We start from the raw sequence: 19,628 nt of genomic DNA, 5'->3' as shown, positions 1-19,628 counted from the left end.
ATGCCAGGCAGCGGGTGCCTATGTGATCAGCCCCTGTATTAGGGTTTTCCAGAGAAACAGAACCAATGGGATCTATATCTATATCTGTATCTATCTACATCTATATCTATATCATCTATATAGAAAGAGTGATTCATTTTCAGGAATTGGCTCGTGTAGTTGTCAGGGCTGGCAAGTTTAAAATCTGTAGGGCAGACTGGCAGGCTGGAAATTCGGAGATGTTGCGGTCTTGAGCCCAAATTCTGCGGGGCAGCAGGCTGGAAACTATGCCGCAGTCTTCAGGAGAATTCTCTCTTTTGGGAAACCTCAGTCTTTGCTCTTAAGGCCTTCAACAGATTGGATGAGGCCCACCAGTGTGGAGAGTAATCAGCTTTACTCAAAGTCTACTGATTTATATGTTAATCACATGTAAAAATGACCTTCACAGCAAATAACTTGGCATCATAGCTTAGCCAACTTGACATAAAGAATTAGCCACCACACCCTCCAATAAAAATCCTGGGCACTGAGTCTCTAACAAGCTTCCTCGGTTGGCAATGTTTTGCTTGTGTTGTCAAGACTCGTTGCTGGGGGAAGTGGGCGTGTCCTGTGTGGCTCTCCGGGAGAGGACTCTGATTCAGCTCTCAAGAACAATTTCCCTTGCACCTGGTTTCCTGCAGCCTCGCCCCATGTGCCTCCCCCTTTGCTGGTCTTCCTCGCCTCCCGTTCCAATAACTCTCAGCTGTGGGTACTACTCCATACTGAGTCCCGTGAGTCCTCTTAGTGAATCAACGAACCTAGGCGTGGTCTCGGGATTCCCAACCCATTTTCAGATGCTCGGATCTGGGCCTGGCCAGCCTCCTCAGTTCCAGTGACTGCTTCTCTCCGCCTTATACCCCACATTTCCACCCTATGCAGCTGCCTAGTACCTAAATATGTGTGCTATCTTATGCCTCCATACTCCAGGATGCCCTTCTTTTCCTCTCTTGGCCTGGCTAACCTCTATGCAACCATCAAGACTCAGCTTGTTTTGGCTATCCATTGCTGTGGAACAAACCATCCCAAAACACAGTGGCTGAAGACAGTAACAATTTACTATTTCTCATGATTCTATTGGTTGACCCAGGCAGTTCTACTTTCTATGGTGTTGGCTAGGGTGTCAGGAAGGGAGGTTCAAATGGCCCCACCCACATAGCTGGCAGTTGGTACTGGCCACCAGCTGGTAGTTTTGCTGAGGCTGTTGGTTAGGGGTTCAGTTCTTCTCCATATAGGCTTCTCTGCATGGCTGATTGAGTTCCCTTAAAGGATGGCAGCCAGGCTCCAGGAATAAGCATTCCAAAAGGGCAAGCTCCAGTATGCAAGTACTTATCCAGCTGCGGCTTGCATCATTCTTGCTGATGTCCCATAGGCTTAAGCTTACAGAGCCAAGCTCATCACAGGAGGGGACCACACAAGGAGATGAATACTCGGGGGTATAGTTCACGAGGGCCACCAAAGTGGCAATATCCCACTTAGTTTAAACCTTCTCTGACCTCCGCAGGCCCCTCCCGTGCCTACCCATTACGCACTTACACACTAGAGTGAAACAAGCAGTTTAATTGTTAGGACTATGTACTGTATTGCCACTTATATTTGTGGACTGGAGCTCCTCTGAGGACAGGGACTCTGTCTAATTCCTCCCTCTGTCCCATTGCTGGCACAGAGCAAGTTTGCAGAATGAATGATTGAATGAGAACAGTAACTGTCATCACCTCCTTCACATCTGCCAGGTCCAAGCTCTGTCCCTACCTCATTTAGACATAGGAAGTTCAACAGCTATGAGATGCCAAGTACGCTAAGTCCATGAGTTCCTTAAAGCATGGCAGCTAGCTCCTGTACCCAGGCCCTGGCATACAGGAGGCTCCTAACACATCTTAGTGGAATGAATGAATGAATGAGTGAACTTCCTAGGCATAGTACTGACATTTCCAAGCTATACAAGCATTGTTTGTTTTTTTTTGCTGAGGAAGATTTGCTCTCAGCTAACATCCGTTTCCAATCTTCCTCTTTTTTCTTCTTCTCTGTGAGCTACTGCTACAGCATGGCCGCTAACAGACGAGTGACGTAGGTCCAAGCCCGGGATCCAAACCCAGGCCACTGAAGTGGAGCACACCAAACTTAACCACTAGGCCACCAGGACTGGCCCTGTATTAACTTCTTTCTTAAACGTACGTGTGATCAAGCCTAGCTGAAATCACACAACTCCACATTCCACAATGAAGCAGCTCTGTAGGGCTGCATGCCCAGCTAGGCTGGGGCAGTGGGATATCATGCAGAGAGACCGAAGAAATGACCTAGAGACAGTGGGCGAGACATATAGCTTTATTGGGACTTACATACAGGGAGAGAGTCCCTGGATATAGATCTGTGCATCGCTACTGCCCCCCAGGAGATGCTTGTTTAAGTAGGCAGAGGAACAAAGGCTGCATGCTTGCCAAGGGGGATCATCCCTGTATGACCTGCATTCCAGGGACCAGAGCCCTCCCACCCCCCAGGGCCTCTGTGTTTCCTCAGATCTCGAGGGTCTTTGTGCTAACTCTCCCACGCTCACAATTGGGTTGGCCAAGCCCAGGACTGTTATCATTGTGGGTGCTGGCACATAGCCCAGACAAGGACCCTCAAGGACACATGGTCTTAAAGGGGCACCCTGGCTAGTGCCCCTACACTCCACCCGCCACATGTCCGAATGGCCTTTACAATCTCATTGCTCCAGTCTTCTGTGGCTTCCCTTGAGCCAGACACAGAGGAGCACTGTAGTCAGAGACCATGACAGCAATAGACAGCACAACATGAAAATAAAAGCAGCAGTAAACAGGCAAGGACAGTAAAGAAAACATGTTGCCAAGTGGAGGGGAGGGATTGTATCCAAGTGGATACTGGGTTGGTGGACAGGTTCTCAACAGCCTGTACGTGAGCACGTAAGGAGGCCATCACAGAGGGAACACTGTGGGCATGATCAGGGATATACACACAGCATTCTACTTTAATCAGGGCACAGCTTCCTCCGTGGGCTGCGGTAAGCATGTCCAAGGCCATTCTATTTTGTAACACTACTTGTCTCATTTGAGAGGTTTCTTCATTTAGTAGAGTTATTGCATGTCTGGTATCACTGAGGGCTCTTGCCATATGTTGGGCTAGGGCAGACACTTGCCATTCTACATCCACAGCCACAGCCGGAGGGGAGAAGACAGCAAGGGGGTGAAACAACCCTACAGTACGTCGCACACGATGGCGCGCACGGACTGCCTCCCAATTAGAAGGACGCTGTTGAAGGGAAGACAGGACGCGTACAGGGATGTAAGGGCGCCCCCATGTGCATCTGTCAGTCCAGTTATAAGGCAGATAGGGCCAGCCGTGTGTGCCACAAGCCCACAGCCACCCCCGAGGAGAGGCATAGGCTCCTCTGATGGTGTTGTCTTGTTTTCCCAGCCACATATCAGCAGTAATAATAATTGTTTGGTTACACGTTGCTTTAGGTGTCCACCCCACATTTCTTGAAATACTTTTATTTGGTGGTGCAGAGCTATTGTGACATTCAACACACCAGGGAAGGGACCCTCTTAATTCTATTTGTACAGCAGTTAACCATCCTACGCCATCAAATACAGAGTACCCTGCCTTTGGGGTTGTATTAACCTGCTCACGCATAAGCTGGGAGATATGCTTTCGAGAAGCAGCATAAGAGGGCAAGGACAGGCTACTTGGTAGGAGGGGAGCAGAAATGGGAAAGTGGGCGGCGTTCCTTCTCTCTTGCAGGGCTCTCCAGTCAGAGGCGTTGGCAGCTTGGAGACGCCATGGTAACCCCGTGGTTGAAGAGAGAGGTAGCTCGCTGCATACCCAGCAGTTGGAGCGATTTTGTATATCAGCAAAGGTGTGTGCCCAGGCAGTGAAGAGGTTGGCAGATATCATCCTAAGGACGAAAAGTAAGATGTTTAGAGGGGATTAGAACAGGGAGGTCATGACCATCCAGCAAGACACACACACAGTTGCAGTGTCTTGAGTCTGTGTGGTATTGGCCTATGGTTTCAAACCAGGTGGGCAATACCCTACTGCTTGTCCGGTTGGTGTAGGCACTGCAGGGGTGGTGGTAAAGGATAAGGGAGGAACAACGACACACCAGAGGGAAAGGATGAACATACCTTGGGGAATTGGAGGCCCTGGATTAGTAATTTGGAGGTTTTGGGTGGCCCCCCCGTAAAGAAGGGTGTCACTGTGATAGCCTATTCTAAGCCTGTTCCCCAAGGGGCTAAGAGACCACACCAGCAGGGCTCCACCTGCCAGTTCCAGGGCCAAGTGACCACGTGGGTCCTGGTAGGGAGTTCTTGTGGCAGAGGCAAAAGCAAGTTGTTCTGAGCGCCCAGCTGTGGTTGCAGTTTTTCTCCTTGATTAGCTCTTGTCTGTAGGTGGACTGTCGAATCAGGTCCCTTGTCAACACCTGATGTGCACTGGGTCGGGTGTGCCTCTCATGTTTATTTCGTTGATGTGTTGCAGTTGCCAGGCATCTTGTCCAGTGGGCCAGGGTCCTGTCTTCTGTCCTCAGTTGTTGTTTCAGCAAGCCATTCATTCATTCCACTGGTCCTGCAGCCGTGGGCTTGTATGGCAGGTGAAAATGCCAATGTATATCCATCTGATCAGCACATGTCTGTACCTGGTGGTCAGTAAAATGCGTACCTTGGGCACTGTCAATGTCTGTGGGAACACCGTACCCAGCACAGAGGTCTTCCAGGCCTCTTATAGTAGTCTTTTGTGTGGCCCTCTTGCTGGGGTATGCCTGTAGCAGTCCTGTATACGTGACCACACAAGTAAGGGCATACCGATAGGCATCAGAAAGAGGCAAGAGCCAGATGTAGCGCACCTGCCAGTGTTGAGCAGGCTGGTTGCCTCTGGCAGTTTGGCCTGTGTCCGGGGAATGGCCCAGGATCTCTACGAGGAGCAGGAAGGGCATGCCTGAAAGACCTGCTCCACAGCAGCATAGTGCAGGGGACGCCCCAGGCCTTGGCAATAGCCCAGAGGGTCTTTGTCCTTTGTGTCCATTCTTCTTGTGTAGACACTCTGCCACTTTCTCTGCTGGTGCTTCTTTCAGGAGGTGAATCTGAGCTAACTCGTCTGCTTCTTGTTTTCCTGGTGGCATTGTCGCCTGATGTGCAGACACATGGTACACTGTTATTGTCATTCCCCGGACAGGTTGCCAGATATCATCCCAGAGTTCTGCCCCCCCACAATGGACGACCATTAATAGTCCACTTTTGTCGTGCCCCTTGTGCCATCTGCAGAGTGAGCCCTTTATAGATTGCCTGACTGTCCGTACACAGACACATTGGATTTGGTTTATGAGTCGGCACCATCCAGGCAGCCCACAATTTGGCCCATTGACTACTGTACCCAGAGCCAGAGTCCAACCACATGCTGTCGATTGAAGGCTGGATGGCCACTGCTGTCCACTGTGGGGGTGGGGGAGTTTGCCCATTGCAGAGCCAGCCATATACCAGGCCTCTACCGGGATTGGTCCTTCTCCTTCCTGTACATGTGGCAGGGTTTCAGGCCTGGGCACCTCATCTAACGGGGTTGTTTCTTCTGTGGTGTATGTTACCGGTCCTAGGATGGCATGCAACTCTGCACTCAGGGGCTACTGGTGAGGGTCCCTCATTGTTGCAAGTATGCATGCCATTTTGCCAATGTCTGTGTTTGGGCTGCTTCCCAGTGGGGCTTCTGGAAAGCATCCTGCAGCCACCCTGCAATGGGTTGATGAGTATGGACTGTGACTGGCAGGGAACGGGTTATGGGCTCCACCTGCTAGAGGGCCAGGTAAGCAGCACACAATTGTCATTCCAGGGTGCTATACCAGTTTTCAGCCCCTTTCCACAATTGGGGCCAGAAGCCAAGGAGCACTCGTTTATTGCCTTGCCTCTGCCAGAGACCTCATCCGAACCCTCTGGGTAACTGGAAATGTCCAATCCACAACCAAGGACTGGATTTGTTCACTGTTACTTTGGCTTGGGTGAAGGTCTCCTGCTCGGTGGTCCCCCTTTCACCCCAACTTATAAAGAGGATGATGTAGTTGGGCTAGATGAGAAAGAAAAGGGCTCCAATAATCTAATGAGCCCAGAAAGGTCTGTAGTTGTTTTGGGATGTTGAGTGTTGGGAAAGCCTCTATCTAATCTATAGAACAGCAGCAGGAACCACTTTTGTCTTACCTGACCAGACAACACCCAAATATTTGACAGACAACCCAGGCCCTTGTGATTTGTTGTTGTTTACCACCCATCCTTGCTGATGTAGGCGGGCGACGAGGGAGCAGGAGGCTTCCTGGAGGTCTAGAAAAGACTCAGAGGTTAACATGGCATCACTGAGATACTGAAACAAGGTAGCATCAGGGGCTTTTGCCCTCTGGGCCAGGTCAGTGGCCACAAGACCATGACAAATTGTGGGACTATGGAGATACCCTTAAGACAGAACAGTGAAAGTCCATTGTGTGCCCTGCCAGGTGAAGGCAAAGTGGTTTGACTGCCTTCATCCAGGGTGATGCTGCAAAAGGCATTAGCAAGGTCCAGACCAAAATGAGAGGTCCCCAGGGCATCCCCTATTTGCTCTAAGAGGGAGGCTATACTGGGGACAGCAGCCTATATAGGCGGTGTTACTTTGTTCAATTCTTTATAGTCCACAGTCATTCGCCAGGTCCCATCTGGCTTCCGGATGGGCCAAACGGGGCTACTGAATGGGCCACATGTAGGTCTAATGATTCCTACCTTTGCCAACTTCTGTATAGTTCCCATGATTTCATCTTGTCCCCCGCGGGAGACGATATTGCTTTATTGTCACCACACGACGCAGTTGGGGCAACTTCACTGGAGTCCATTTGGCATGGCCCCTTATTACAGCTTTAATCATGCAGACCCGGAGATGAAATTCCCCAGCAGTAGTCTGTAGAGTCAGGCCAGTGAAGATGTCCATACCCAGGATGTATTCCGCTATAGGCAATATAAACCATATACCGTTTTGGCAAGAGACGCCCTATCTGCAACACCAGCGGCACTAGTTTCACCTTGACTGTGCCCCCACCATAACCATCTGTAACAGAAATAGGGCCATCAAAACGAGATGGATTGCCATGAATCAAAGTACATTCTGCTCTTGTGTCTACTAAGGCTAAAACAGTCTATTTATTGTTGGTAGAGCAATAAATTGTCAGCTCTACATGTGGCCTCTGGTCCCCTGAAACTCATGCTACATGCACATGGTTACAGGGGTGAGTTGGGATCCCTTAACCTATTCCCTAGTCAAAAGGGCTGGGATGTTCCCATGTTGTCACGGGGGGTGCCATGGGGTGGGCAGCCCCAGGGGCTTCCCCAGAAGCAGGCTTGGTGAACCTCTGTTTTGGCTCTAATTTCTGCCATAATGCCACCAAAACAGTGTTCAGCTGCTTATCTATTTTTTCCCAAGGGGTGCCTGCAGCCATCAAGTCTTGCCACATCTGCCTAGAGTCAATCTAACCTTTTGCCCCCTTTATCTTCCTTCCCTCCCGGGACCCCAGGAGCCCTTACCTCCTTCTTTCTGATTTTGTCTGTTTCTCCCAGGTTGGCTATGGCTTGGGTTGCCCCGGGACACTGTTTGACCCACCAAAGGACTGAGAATTGAAACCAAGGCCCCATACCATTGGTTAGGAGCTGTTTCCAACACAGTGTCTTTTATGCCTGCAGTAAAAATCTCATCGTCAGGCTCTTGGAAGCGTTCAGTGCAAACCGCATGCTTCATACCTAATTCCCTCAATAATTCCTGTAGTTCTTCCATGGTCTGCCAAAGGGGAGGGGGCATGGGTATGTCTCCCTCATTGGTCCAGGCACCCCTGCAGGCAGTGACTAGCCAGGTCAGGAGAGAGATTGCCCTGTCCTCATTAATGCCGGCATAAGGGCGTTGCCGCAGGGTGGGGTGGGAGGTGACAGAAGCCATTTTTCTCATCTCCACCCCCGATAGCAAAATGCCTTCTGCACCAGCATCCCAGAGACACAAAAACCAGCTGGGGATACTTGCTCTCCCCTTCTGCCTAAATTTGTTGCCCAATTCCACCAGTTCTGTGGCGGTATAAGCCCTCTTGCTGGAATGCATATGCCAAACAGGTGGAGGCAGGTCCGTGGGATCCACTGTGTGGGTCAGGGCTGGTCAGACTTTAACTACTCGGTTAGGATGGGTGGGACAGCTATTACAGGAACCTCTAATGGTTCATCCCAGGCAACAGTGTCCTCACTTTCTTCATTGCTTGATTTACATGGGTCCCATTCTTTTGGCTTCCAATCTCGTTGTCATGAGAGCTCGTACCTTTGCCTGTGGCAGCCATCGCCCTTTCATCTTGGCGAAGCAGCAGGCTAAGGTCTTTATCTTCCCATGAGACTCCTGTAGGCTGTTGACAGAAGTTTGGCAGTTTTGGCTTGAACCAGCCATGCTTCCCTTTCTAATTTTAACTCGCCTTGTAGCTGCCTCACCTCCATCTTAGCTTCCATTTCAGCTTCTATTGCAAAGTGAACAGCAGCAAGGATGGGGCCACCTCACTGCAATAGCTTCTGCCAGGGCTTCTGATTTTCGTTTCCCCACATCAACCATGCCCAGGATTTCCCCAAGGCCCTTTGGCATTTTTGGGGCATCCCCGTACTCACATGGTGGGCCTCATCCATGTAGGATGGCAGTGACTGGTCCCCACATCGAAGATGCCGGTCAACTGGGGATTTCCCCTTCCCATTCCCCATAGTCTTGGCACTCACAAAGGTGTCTTTGGTCTCCTGGCTGGCCAGCCAAGTGTAGGGCTGCATGCCCAGCTGGGCTAGGGCAGTGAGGTATCGTGCTGAGAGACCAAAGAAATGACCCAGAGATGGTGGGCGAGACATACAGATTTATTGGTACTTACATTCAGGAAGAGAGTCCGGGGGCGGCCTGCTGGATATACATCTGTGCACCGCTACCGCCCTACCAAGAGAAGCTTGTTTAAATAGGCAGAGGAACAAAGGCTGCATGCTTGCCAAAGGGGATCGACCTGCATTCCAGGGACCAGAGCCTTCCCACCCCCCAGAGCCTCTGTGTTTCCTCAGACCTTGAGGGTCTTTGTGCTAACTGTCCCATGAGAAAACAGCTGGGTTGGCCAAACCCAGGACTGTTACCATCATGGGTGCTGGCACATAGCCCAGACAAGGACCTTCAAGGACACATGGTCTTTTTTTTTTTTGAGGAAGATTAGCCCTGAGCTAGCTACTGCCAGTCCTCCTCTTTTTGCTGAGGAAGCCTGGCCCTGAGCTAACATCGCGCCCATCTTCCTCTGCTTTATATGTGGGACGCCTACCACAGCATGGCATGCCAAGCAGTGCCATGTCCACACCCGGGATCCGAACCAGCGAACCCCAGGCCGCCAAGAAGTGGAACGTGCAAACTTAACTGCTGTGCCGCGGGGCCGGCCCCTAGGACACATGGTCTTAAAGGGGGTACACCAGCTAGTGCCCCTACAATCTCCATCAGAGAGTTGTCTGAGAGAGAGATTTTCCATGCTTTCCTTTCTTTCTTTTTTTGTTTTTAAAGATTGGCACCTGAGCTAACAACTGTTGCCAACCTTCTTTTTTCTTTTTCTGCTTTTTCTCCCCAAATCCCCCCAGTACATAGTTGTATATTTTAGTGGTGAGTCCTAGTTGTGGCATGTGGGATGCCACCTCAGAATGGCCTAATAAGTGGTGCCATGTCCACGCCCTGGATACAAACCAGTGAAACCCTGGGCCGCCGATGGAGGGCACAAATTTAACCACTTGGCCACAGGGCTGGCCCTCATGATCTCCTTTCTGACTGAGGACCCTCAAGAAGAAGTTTCTTTTGCTGCGGCATGGCCCACCCCCCTGTGTGGCTGGAGCAGAGCGCGCCTGGAGATGGTGGGGTGAAGTGTATCCGTCGTAGCCTCCCCACGAATGAGTCAGCTGCTCCCCAGATTCCCTGGTTCTGAGCAGTGGCTCCTAATATAGGCTCCATCTCATGCTATAAACACAAACAAACACAGCTTCAGTGGTAACACATTGGAATGTGGAAACCCATTGTGAATTCAGCTCCTCCCTATTGCAAAATTCTGATATCATAAGAGAACACAAGAAGTGAATCATCCTTGTATAAATATTTTGATTAGGTATTTTTTTTTTTTTGAGGAAGATTACCCCTGAGCTAACTACTGCCAGTCTTCCTCTTTTTGCTGAGGAAGACTTGCCCTGAGCTAACATCTGTACATCTGTGCCCATCTTCCTCTACTTTATATGTGGGATGCCTACCACAGCATGGCATGCCAAGCGGTGCCATGTCTGCACCCAGGACCGGAACCGGCGAACATGGGCTGCCAAGAAGCAGAATGTGTGAACTTAACCGTTGCGCCACCGGGCCAGCCCTTCATTAGATCATTTGCTTACAAGACTAGAAAAAGGGAAGATAAAGGAAAGGAAAGGAAGACTAAAAAAAGGGAAGAGGGGCTTACTTCTCAGCTGGGAGAACAATCTATTCTTACTTAAGACCATATTGCCCCTTGATCTGTTAAAAATACTATTCATCTGGTCAGGGGCCACAGCCTGGTTCTGATGGCCAAATCCACCCAGCTGGGCCTGTGCCTTTTCGGGACAGCCCAGCGGCTTGTTGTTAAATTCTGAACTTCCACAGCTTAGATATGGCATGTTCTCCACTTCCCTCCCATTTCCATCAGGACCTAATGTCATACACAGTTATGTCACCTGCAGGGCCCCATGGACATTTGAGTCCAACCTCTGAGTTCTACCTGTATTTTACAAACGGGGAAACTGAGACTGAGAAAGGATGGTTTGCCTAAGGCTGTACAGCTAGGAATTATGAGGCTCAAAAAGCAGGTCTCCAGCCTCCTGGCAGGAGGCTCCCTCCCTCCTGCTCACTGCACACCACCCTCCCGCAGCTTTTGCTAAGTTAACAGACATATGTGCAATTTCAGCATTCACCACAGATGCGGGGAGCATTCGCTGGGGTGGATTTTGTAATGACAGCACTTATGTAATGACAAGTTCTTGTGACCTTCCTCTTTCTTTTCTGCCCTTCTGTTCCTCAGGGCAAGATAAAGCGCACCCCACTGTTGTCATCAGGCCAACCTCACACGTGGAAGGAGGAACATGTTTCTATTTCTGCCTATTGATACTTCTTTCCAGCAAATGGCTCTGGTTGGCAGCTTTCTCCACATAAAATCCACAAAGTAAGTGTTTCAGACGGTGCAAATGGGGATCTCTTTCTTCTGGAAAAATCCTCCTTGTTAGTCAAGGCCCTGCTCAAATGTGACCTCTTGTGTGAAGCCGGCTCCACACATTAGTGATACCCGGTCCCACAGCTGGGGGGGTGTGTGTGTGTGTGTGTGTGTCTTTACATGTTGGTCCTATGTCTTACTTATTTTTGTGCCTTCACTTCCCCTTCTCCACTCTCTCCTCTCAATCGGTGTTTACTGAACAGAATTGAGAGGATTGAGGTTGATACGAGAGTTCCAGAAAACAACCTACTTTTCTACCAAACTCCTAATTTTCTACCAAAATTGGACAAGGACTAGATTTTGATTCTCTTCTTTGGAAAGGAAAACAAGTCACCGTGCAAAAAGGCCCAAACAGCCTCTACTGTTCCAGAAAACACTGCCTAGGGTTGGAGTGAGGGTTGGACAGGTTAGGCTGCAGCTTCAGGGGGACGGATGAAAAGCCCTGGAGGTGCCTGGTCTGGAGAGCGGTGAGGGACAGTGGGACCAGGAGGCTCCAGAAGGCCCCAAACCAGTGTTCATCTGAGTGTCTGAGCCAAGCTGGAACCCAGTAATGAGTTTAGGACCAGCAAAAGGAAATCAAACCCACAGGGAGATTAACGGGTTCCAGGGCCTCATATAAAGGAGACTCCCTGAGAGGATGGTGAGCGAGGGGGTAGCCAGGGGCCACAGGAACTTGTAGCCATTTGAGAGCAGTGTTGTCCAACAGAAACGCAACGTGCACCCCATGTGTAACGAAGTTTTCTAATCGTCAGATTAAAAAATATAAAAAGGTAAAATTAATTTGAATCATATATCCAAATATATCCAACATATTATATCTCATATATTAAAAAATATATCCACTATGTGGGAAATATTCTCATTTCAACATGTAATTCACTAAAAATTATTAATGGACTATTTTACATGTTTTTCAATTTAAGCCTTCAATTCTAGTGTTTATTTTACAGTTATAGCACATCTCAATTCAGATGATAAATTTTCATGGAAAATAATCTGTATTTAGATTTCATAAAATTTCCAATAGGAAAAAGCAGATTCACATACCCAAGTTGTTTCAGATGTACATAAAATTTTCCTAACACAGTCACGTGTCACTTAAGGACAGGGATACGTTCTGAGAAATGCATGGCAATTTCGTTGATCTGTGACCATCATAGAGCGTACTGACACAAACCTAGATGCATAGCCTACTACACACCTAGGCTGTACAGTACTAATCTTACGGGACCACCATTGTATATGTAGTTGGTCATTGACCGAAAAGTTATGTGGTGCATGACTATAACTGAATCAAATATAAGTTTTTAAAAATTATTATTTATTAATTTTTTGTGGTCCTTATCAGTATTCATTTAATTCTTTCTTTCCCCAGCTTTATTGAGATATAACTGACATATAGCACTGTGTAAGTTTAAGGTGTACACTGTGTTGATTTGATACGGTTACATACCGCAAAACGCTTAGCATCATAGCTGAGCTAACACCTCCATCACGTTGCATAATTTCCATTTCTTTTTGTGGTGAGAACATTTGCCATCTACTCTCTTAGTAACTTTCAAGTATATAATACAGTATTATTAACTACAACCACCACGCTGTACATTAGAATTTATTCATCTTATAACTGGAAGTTTGTACTCTTTGATCAACATCTCCCCATTTCCCCACCCTGAACATCAGTTTTTTAAGTTTAAATTTAAATTAATGAAAATCAGATATTATAAACTTAGTTCTTCAGTGGCACCAGCAGCATTTAAAGCGCTCAGCAGCCACTCGTGGTTAGCGGCTACTGGACTGGACAGGGCAGTTTCAGAGCATCAGGAACTGCTGCATTGCATACTGCCTACTCCCCCTGGCCTGGCGCTGGGCTGGACAGACGGGGGTCTGATCAGAGCCCAGTGCCCACGTTCTGAAGTTTCACAGTCTAGCTATGGTGGTTCTCCTGCGAGCCCAGCCTCCTCTGCCTTAGGCCTGGGTCACACTGGGTCACAATCTCAGGGCAGAAGAGGGATGTTTGACCTGCCCTTGCTCATGGCTGGAGACCCCAGAAAGCAGCTTGAAGGCTCAGCTATGTAACTCATGGCTGAACGGGCCCCGAACAGACCAGATGGGACCACCTCCATTTTTCCACGTGAAATAACATGACTAGTTCTAGAAGAGCCTTTCCCTTTTTAAGACTCACTGCACTGAGATGGATGGGCGACGATTTTCTTATAGACTTTAAGCTACTCCTTAAATTAGAAAAAATTAAAAATCAAATGGCTGTCAGGAATGTCTATTGCATTGCTGGTTCCCAGTAAATGCTTATTGGTAAATGAATTATTATTACTTTTAATTATACTGGAATATCCAATAATGGCTTTCTTAACTGGGGAAAAGAGGCAGATGATTTTTGTGGTTAAAGTTGTTTTACATTTCTGTATATTATAACAAGGGGAAAAGAAAGTCCATTGTTATGTAAATTAGTGAGGTTCCATAGCCTTTATCTCTTTCTTCTGATCGCTCTTAGAAGTTACTATTTAACCAGGAAGGAATTTGTTTTTTTTAAGTGTATATGAAAAACATTGTATGTATATATAAATATATATGTGAAGAATTTCTAAAGAATCTACTTGTAAAACATTCTTTAGGGTTTTACATCCCATGAAAGATCTTAAAATAAAAATAGTCATAACATGCATGCTTTTGACTAGATAAGCTTTTTTATAATCATATATTTTTTTTATTTTTTATTTTTTTTAAAGAAAAAAAAACTTGTAAAGATTGCCACAAGGTGGCACTAAAATCTAATGAACATTCCAGTCTTAGCTCTTGTCTGAGAGGATTTGGGGGTAAATTTACAGATCTGTAAGAAACACTGGACAAAAAACCCAAATAAATTAAGCTGAAGATTAACTTATTGGGGACAGATTAACATCTCCCTTTCGTCCGAAGGATAATTTCACCCTCTTGCTGGTGTGGGTATCTGTCATACAACGAATCTAGATGTTAATAAAGTTAATTATAAAATGATTTGTTCTCATAGATGAATCAGTTTTATCCCCTCCCTTCAGCGGGAGTGTATTGTGAAGGGAGAGGGGAGGCCAGAGACTGTGGGGCGCATCACCTAGTTTGGAAAAGTTTATCCTGTGAGTGGTGCCGTCTCCACAGAGCTTGTCAAAGTATCTTGGACAAAAAAAAAAAAAAATGAATACCATGAAAACAAGTTGCTGCAGAACCCAGATTTTTCTATTTGTTTACTTTGGCATATTTACCAACTGAATATTTTTAGAAATTATTGCAATATTGAGATTCAAGCTCAGGACATCTCATATAATATGTCTGAGAATCAGGAAATGAGTGAATTGAATTCCTCTTCCTGGTACTTTGTATTTCAGTTTTTAAAAAAACACATGGTACAAAGCTTTAATTGTTTGATATTTTAATATTTGAAGCTTAAGGACATAGCCAAGATTCCCAAGCTATATTAAGACCAAGGAAAGCAGTGTTAACAATACAGCTATAAAAGGTTTTGACTAAAATAAGAAAAATTCAGATAAGAGTCTTCTAACAGGCTAACTAAAAAAAAAAGAAAAAGAAAAAGTTTCCAGATTGGAGCTCTAAATCAATGATCAAAAAAACCTACTTTCTCCCATGGATCCCACGGTGGAAAAATTATTTACTTATTGACAGTTCAGTTCCTTAGATCTGGAAAACAACAAAACGAAACAAAACAGCTGGGCGTTGTAGAGGAGCTAACCCACTGTGAGGGAAGCACTTTCGGTCATCTGAGATGCTCCCCCTAGGACCGGCTCTAGGGGTGAAGGGGCACTAATGTCTTCTTTGACCTGATTATGTCTGCGGTGTCCATATAGAGACGGAGATCTCAACATATGAAACGTGTGAAAACTCCAGGACTCAGTAACAGCGGGCTGCATGGATTTGGTTGGATGGTTGTTAGAGCAGAGTCTGGAGTTTGAGGGAAGAGACCCCCAGAAAGTTCCAGCTGATTTCCTGAGCATTTAGGTGAATTCTCCACAGTGGTTTACTGATTCTTGCATAGGGTCAGGCATTGTGCTAGGTCTTCAAGATGCTGAGGTAAGACAGGCTCCTGGCCTTCCAAGAGCTTCCAGTCTTGGAGAGGGAGGCAGAATAATGAGGCAGTAACCTCATCAGTATGTGTTGGGTCTGTCCTTTGCTGAAAAGCTGGTAGGCATCCCACTGCCTCCATAGTAAGTATGGCCCAACCTGTGTATTTGGTACCTTAGCCCTCCATGATAGGCCCCAGCCTGAGTTCCAACTCTCTCTGTCCATCAAGTGCAGCCAGACTAAGCTATTACCGTTCCTAGAGTTCGTCCTACACTTTCCCACCTCTCTGCTTTTGTTCAAGCTGTTCCCCCTTCCCCGGAGGCCCTCTCCCCTCTTCCCACCTTTATGTCCATTGAAATCCATTGACTTAGGTCCTTCTGGATCAGATGTAGATGTCAGCTCCTGCAGGAACCGCGAGATCAATGAGCGAAGTCCTGGCGTGTAGCAGGAGACTAGGGTTCTAGCACCCCACCAGATACTAATGTGCTGCGTCCCTTCCCGGCCTGAAAGTTTCTTCCCCTCTCTCCTCCCCGGGGCCTCAGTCTCTTCTTGCCCAACAGGGTGTGGGGTGGTTGGATTCAATGGTACTATCGACTTCGGACAGTTCTCGGCCTTAGGACCAGCATCCGAATTAATCATGCAAACTAGGACCCATGCTGCCTCCTTCTGCTTGGTAACTTCCTCCAAGCGGTTCTGAAGTTCCGCAACCAGCGTCGACCTTCCTTTTTCACCGTCCCTTCTCCTAATCTTCACCTAGAGACCCAGTCTGGGGGCGGGGAAGGGGAAGGCGGCAGGACTTGTAAGAGCCGGGGGCTCTGCCCTGGCCCACCCAGCTCCTTCAAACCTAGGGCTGCCCAAGGGCGAGTACCCGGGGCGGGGGTGGGAGGGGGAGTGGTTGGCGGACTAGCCAGAGAGGGGCAGCTTCTAAAAGAAAAGAAAAGAAAAAACCCTGCTGGAAAACAAACGTGTGCGTGTGTCTGTTTATTTAAAAGCAAAACCACGGTAAAGGAGCCGCCCCCTCTCCGCCAGGTCCCACCACCCGTTGGGAGTTTGCGAGGAAGCTGCGGCAATTTTGAGCGGTAGGAAGTCGCCCACGCCCCACAAAGTGCCGCCTCTCTCGGACCGCTCTTCCAGGCCCCTCGGGCTCTAAGCAGTCCGCTCGCAGCCCCCGGCTCCGCGCGCAGAAGCTACCGGGAAGGAGGGAAGCCCGGTGCCACCAGCGCCCCGCCGCGCCAGCCGCGGCGCAGACTCCCCAGTCGCCGCCTCTCCCAGCCCCGCGGCCTGGGCCGTCAATCAAGCTCTCCCGGCCCCGCCCCTGGGCTGCAGCGGACTGCCAATCAGAGCCAAGCTCCGCAGCGATGAGCTCAGTCGGCTCGCTTCCCATTGGGCGGCTATATTAAGAAAGTGGCCCAACTGTTTAAATAGCGGGCGCTAGGGCCGCAGCCCGCATCTGCCACCGCAGTCTGGCTGTCGTTGTGCGGTCTGGTGTACCCTGGGCGAGGCCTGTAGACACCGGGAGGGGGCTAGGCCGGCTCCCCTGCTCGAGCTACCGTTTGTGCACAGAGGCGGCGACCCCGGGCCCGGGGCGAGAAGAACAGCCACCGGCCGGCAGCAGCGCAGAGACGCCCAGTGCGCCCTATGCTCCCGCGCCCCCACCGCCCCCGCCGCGGCAGCCCGAGCGCACCGAGACAACGCGCCACCGCGGGGCCTGGGTGCAGCTAGCGACCCTTGCCCCCATCGCGCAGCCCGAGGTGAGCAGTGAGCGGCGAGCGGGACGGCAGCGAGGCGTTCGCGGGCCCCCTCCTGCTGCCCGGGCCCGGCCCGCTCATGGCGGCCATCCGCAAGAAGCTGGTGGTGGTGGGCGACGGCGCGTGCGGCAAGACGTGCCTGCTGATCGTGTTCAGTAAGGACGAGTTCCCCGAGGTGTACGTGCCTACCGTCTTTGAGAACTATGTGGCCGACATCGAGGTGGACGGCAAGCAAGTGGAGCTGGCGCTGTGGGATACGGCGGGCCAGGAGGACTACGACCGCCTGCGGCCGCTCTCCTACCCGGACACCGACGTGATCCTCATGTGCTTCTCGGTGGACAGCCCGGATTCGCTGGAGAACATCCCCGAGAAGTGGGTGCCCGAGGTGAAGCACTTCTGCCCTAACGTGCCCATCATCCTGGTGGCCAACAAGAAAGACCTGCGCAGCGACGAGCACGTCCGCACAGAGCTCGCCCGCATGAAGCAGGAACCCGTGCGCACAGATGACGGCCGCGCCATGGCCGTGCGCATCCAAGCCTACGACTACCTCGAGTGCTCGGCTAAGACCAAGGAGGGCGTGCGCGAGGTCTTCGAGACGGCCACGCGCGCCGCGCTGCAGAAGCGCTACGGCTCCCAGAACGGCTGCATCAACTGCTGCAAGGTGCTATGAGGGCCGCGGACCTCCGCCTGCCCCTGCCGGCGCGGCTCCCTCTCCCGGACCCGCCCCCCACGAGCCCGGAGAAAGGGAGGCCCGCGCCCCCAAGGACCCCACCGGACCGCCTGGCGTCTGCCTTCCTGCTTGGCCGCCGTGGCCTGGCGGCTCTGGCTCTGGCGCCGGGAATCGGCGTGGGAGGCACCGGGCGCCCCCTTTCCAGTGTCTGTGTGCGTCCGGCTGTGTGGCACAGGCCTGGGCGCCCCGTTGCGTGCCAAGGGTCCCCTGAACACCCTTTTCTGAAGAGCCAAGCCTCTTCAGAGTGTGTGGCTGTGTGTATGTTCGACTCCCCCCGCCGCGTTTTCACCCCACCCCCGCCTCTGGTCCCCGGAGAGGAGCTTGGCGCCGGGGTGCGGCCGCGCCCCATCAGATGTTCGCCCGTACCAGCGAGCGCCTGCTCTCCCTTGTCTGTAACATAGACCACGGGAACTGCGGGAGGGGAGGGCTGGGGAGGATGGGATGTTATATAAATAAAGATATAATTTTATTTTCGGAGGTAGGATGGTGTTATTTAATGGTGGTGGTGGGTGGGGTGACAGGGCGCTGGAACAGCTCCGGCCCAGCCTGGGTCAGGCGCCCATCCAAGCATGAACAGGACTTGGCCATTTTTCCAACCCCTGGGGAAGACATTTGCAGCTGACTTGGGGCTGAGAGGACACAGCTTCCGGACTCTTCTCTTGCGCCCCGGCGAACCCCTCACGAGCCACCGGCAGAAGGAGGGAGAGTGTGCTGCGGGTTGATTTTGCCATAAGCGAACTTTGTGCCTGTCCTACGAAGTGAAATTGTTCAGTCCAAGAAAATGATGTTATTTGATTTATTTAAAGGCTAAAACTTGTTTATTTTGGAAAGGATTCTTTGCACAATTGTTTCATTGTTTGACACTTAATGCACTTGTCATTTACATAAGACAGTAGCATTCTGACCACACTTGTACGCTGTAACCTCATCTACTTCTGATGTTTTTTAAAAAAAAATAATGACTTTTAAAAAACAAGGAGAAAAGGAAACCACTAATTTTTGTTTTGTTTTCTTGAAGAAAGTGGCAACACTGTTTTTCGATTTTATTTGTGCAGGTATGCGCACTATTTTGATAAAGGGCAGTAACAAGTATTGGGGCCTATTTAAAACCTTTTTTCTTTTCTTTCCTTTTTTTTTTTTTTTTTACAAGGCAGTCTCTAGAGCTCTGTGAAATTTTCTCTGCATCTTTACAGAGAGTGAACCTAGGCTCTCCTTTCTCCTCCTCCCTTCCCCACCTCGTGGTACTTCTACTAAATTGTTGTCTTGTTTTTTATTTTTTAAATAAACTGACAAATGACAAAGTGGTGAGCTTATGATGTTTACATAAAAGTTCTATAAGCTGTGTATACAGTTTTTTATGTAAAATATTAAAAGACTATGATGATGACATTTATAAAATGGCTCCTGTGGTTTAATAGTGTGTAAAAATAGCCTTGTGAATTTGGGGCAAGGGAAGAATTCTGCTAGGTGGGGTCCTTTCTTGCCAGCAACTCCATTTCCCTAATAGTGTTTGTGGTAAATGAGGATGAAATTCCTTTGGAAATGTGTGGGGGTTGGGTGGCCTGGGAGATGAAGTTGCTCCTGTCTGTGTCCCAGAGGAAGATGAGTGGGTTACCCAGGCACCCAGAGCCAAAACCTGTGACCTAATGTGTACTGTTTGTATGTCTTACCAACACTTGTGTCTTAATCTATTATGGAGCCTTTGTCTCCTATTCCTTGAAACTTGAAAAATTGTCATTTGTGCACTTTAAATTTAGGTAACATTTTTTTGTTAATTACCAGTGTAGGGCCA

At 49.2% G+C, this 19,628-nt stretch overlaps 2 protein-coding genes across 2 annotated transcripts; one reads left to right on the top strand and one right to left on the bottom strand.

The window, feature by feature from the left end:
- Positions 1-2,324: 2,324 nt before the first annotated feature.
- Positions 2,325-16,053, bottom strand: LOC106781761 (endogenous retrovirus group PABLB member 1 Env polyprotein). Its single transcript, XM_070235899.1, has 5 exons — positions 15,700-16,053; positions 8,915-8,973; positions 6,765-6,986; positions 6,213-6,332; positions 2,325-3,928 (listed from the first exon to the last, which is right to left on the bottom strand). The coding sequence occupies exons 3-5, from the start codon at positions 6,872-6,874 to the stop codon at positions 2,776-2,778; spliced, it is 1,383 nt and encodes a 460-aa protein (XP_070092000.1). The 5' UTR covers positions 6,875-6,986; positions 8,915-8,973; positions 15,700-16,053; the 3' UTR covers positions 2,325-2,775.
- Positions 15,987-19,234, top strand: RHOB (ras homolog family member B). Its single transcript, XM_005600187.4, has one exon. The coding sequence runs from the start codon at positions 17,186-17,188 to the stop codon at positions 17,774-17,776; it is 591 nt and encodes a 196-aa protein (XP_005600244.1). The 5' UTR covers positions 15,987-17,185; the 3' UTR covers positions 17,777-19,234.
- Positions 19,235-19,628: the final 394 nt, after the last annotated feature.

This window comes from Equus caballus, chromosome 15, assembly GCF_041296265.1.
Source record: "Equus caballus isolate H_3958 breed thoroughbred chromosome 15, TB-T2T, whole genome shotgun sequence".
In the NCBI taxonomy this organism is placed as follows: Eukaryota; Metazoa; Chordata; class Mammalia; order Perissodactyla; family Equidae; genus Equus; species Equus caballus.
Note: the sequence above shows the minus strand (reverse complement) of the source record. Positions and strands in the feature narration are given on the sequence as shown.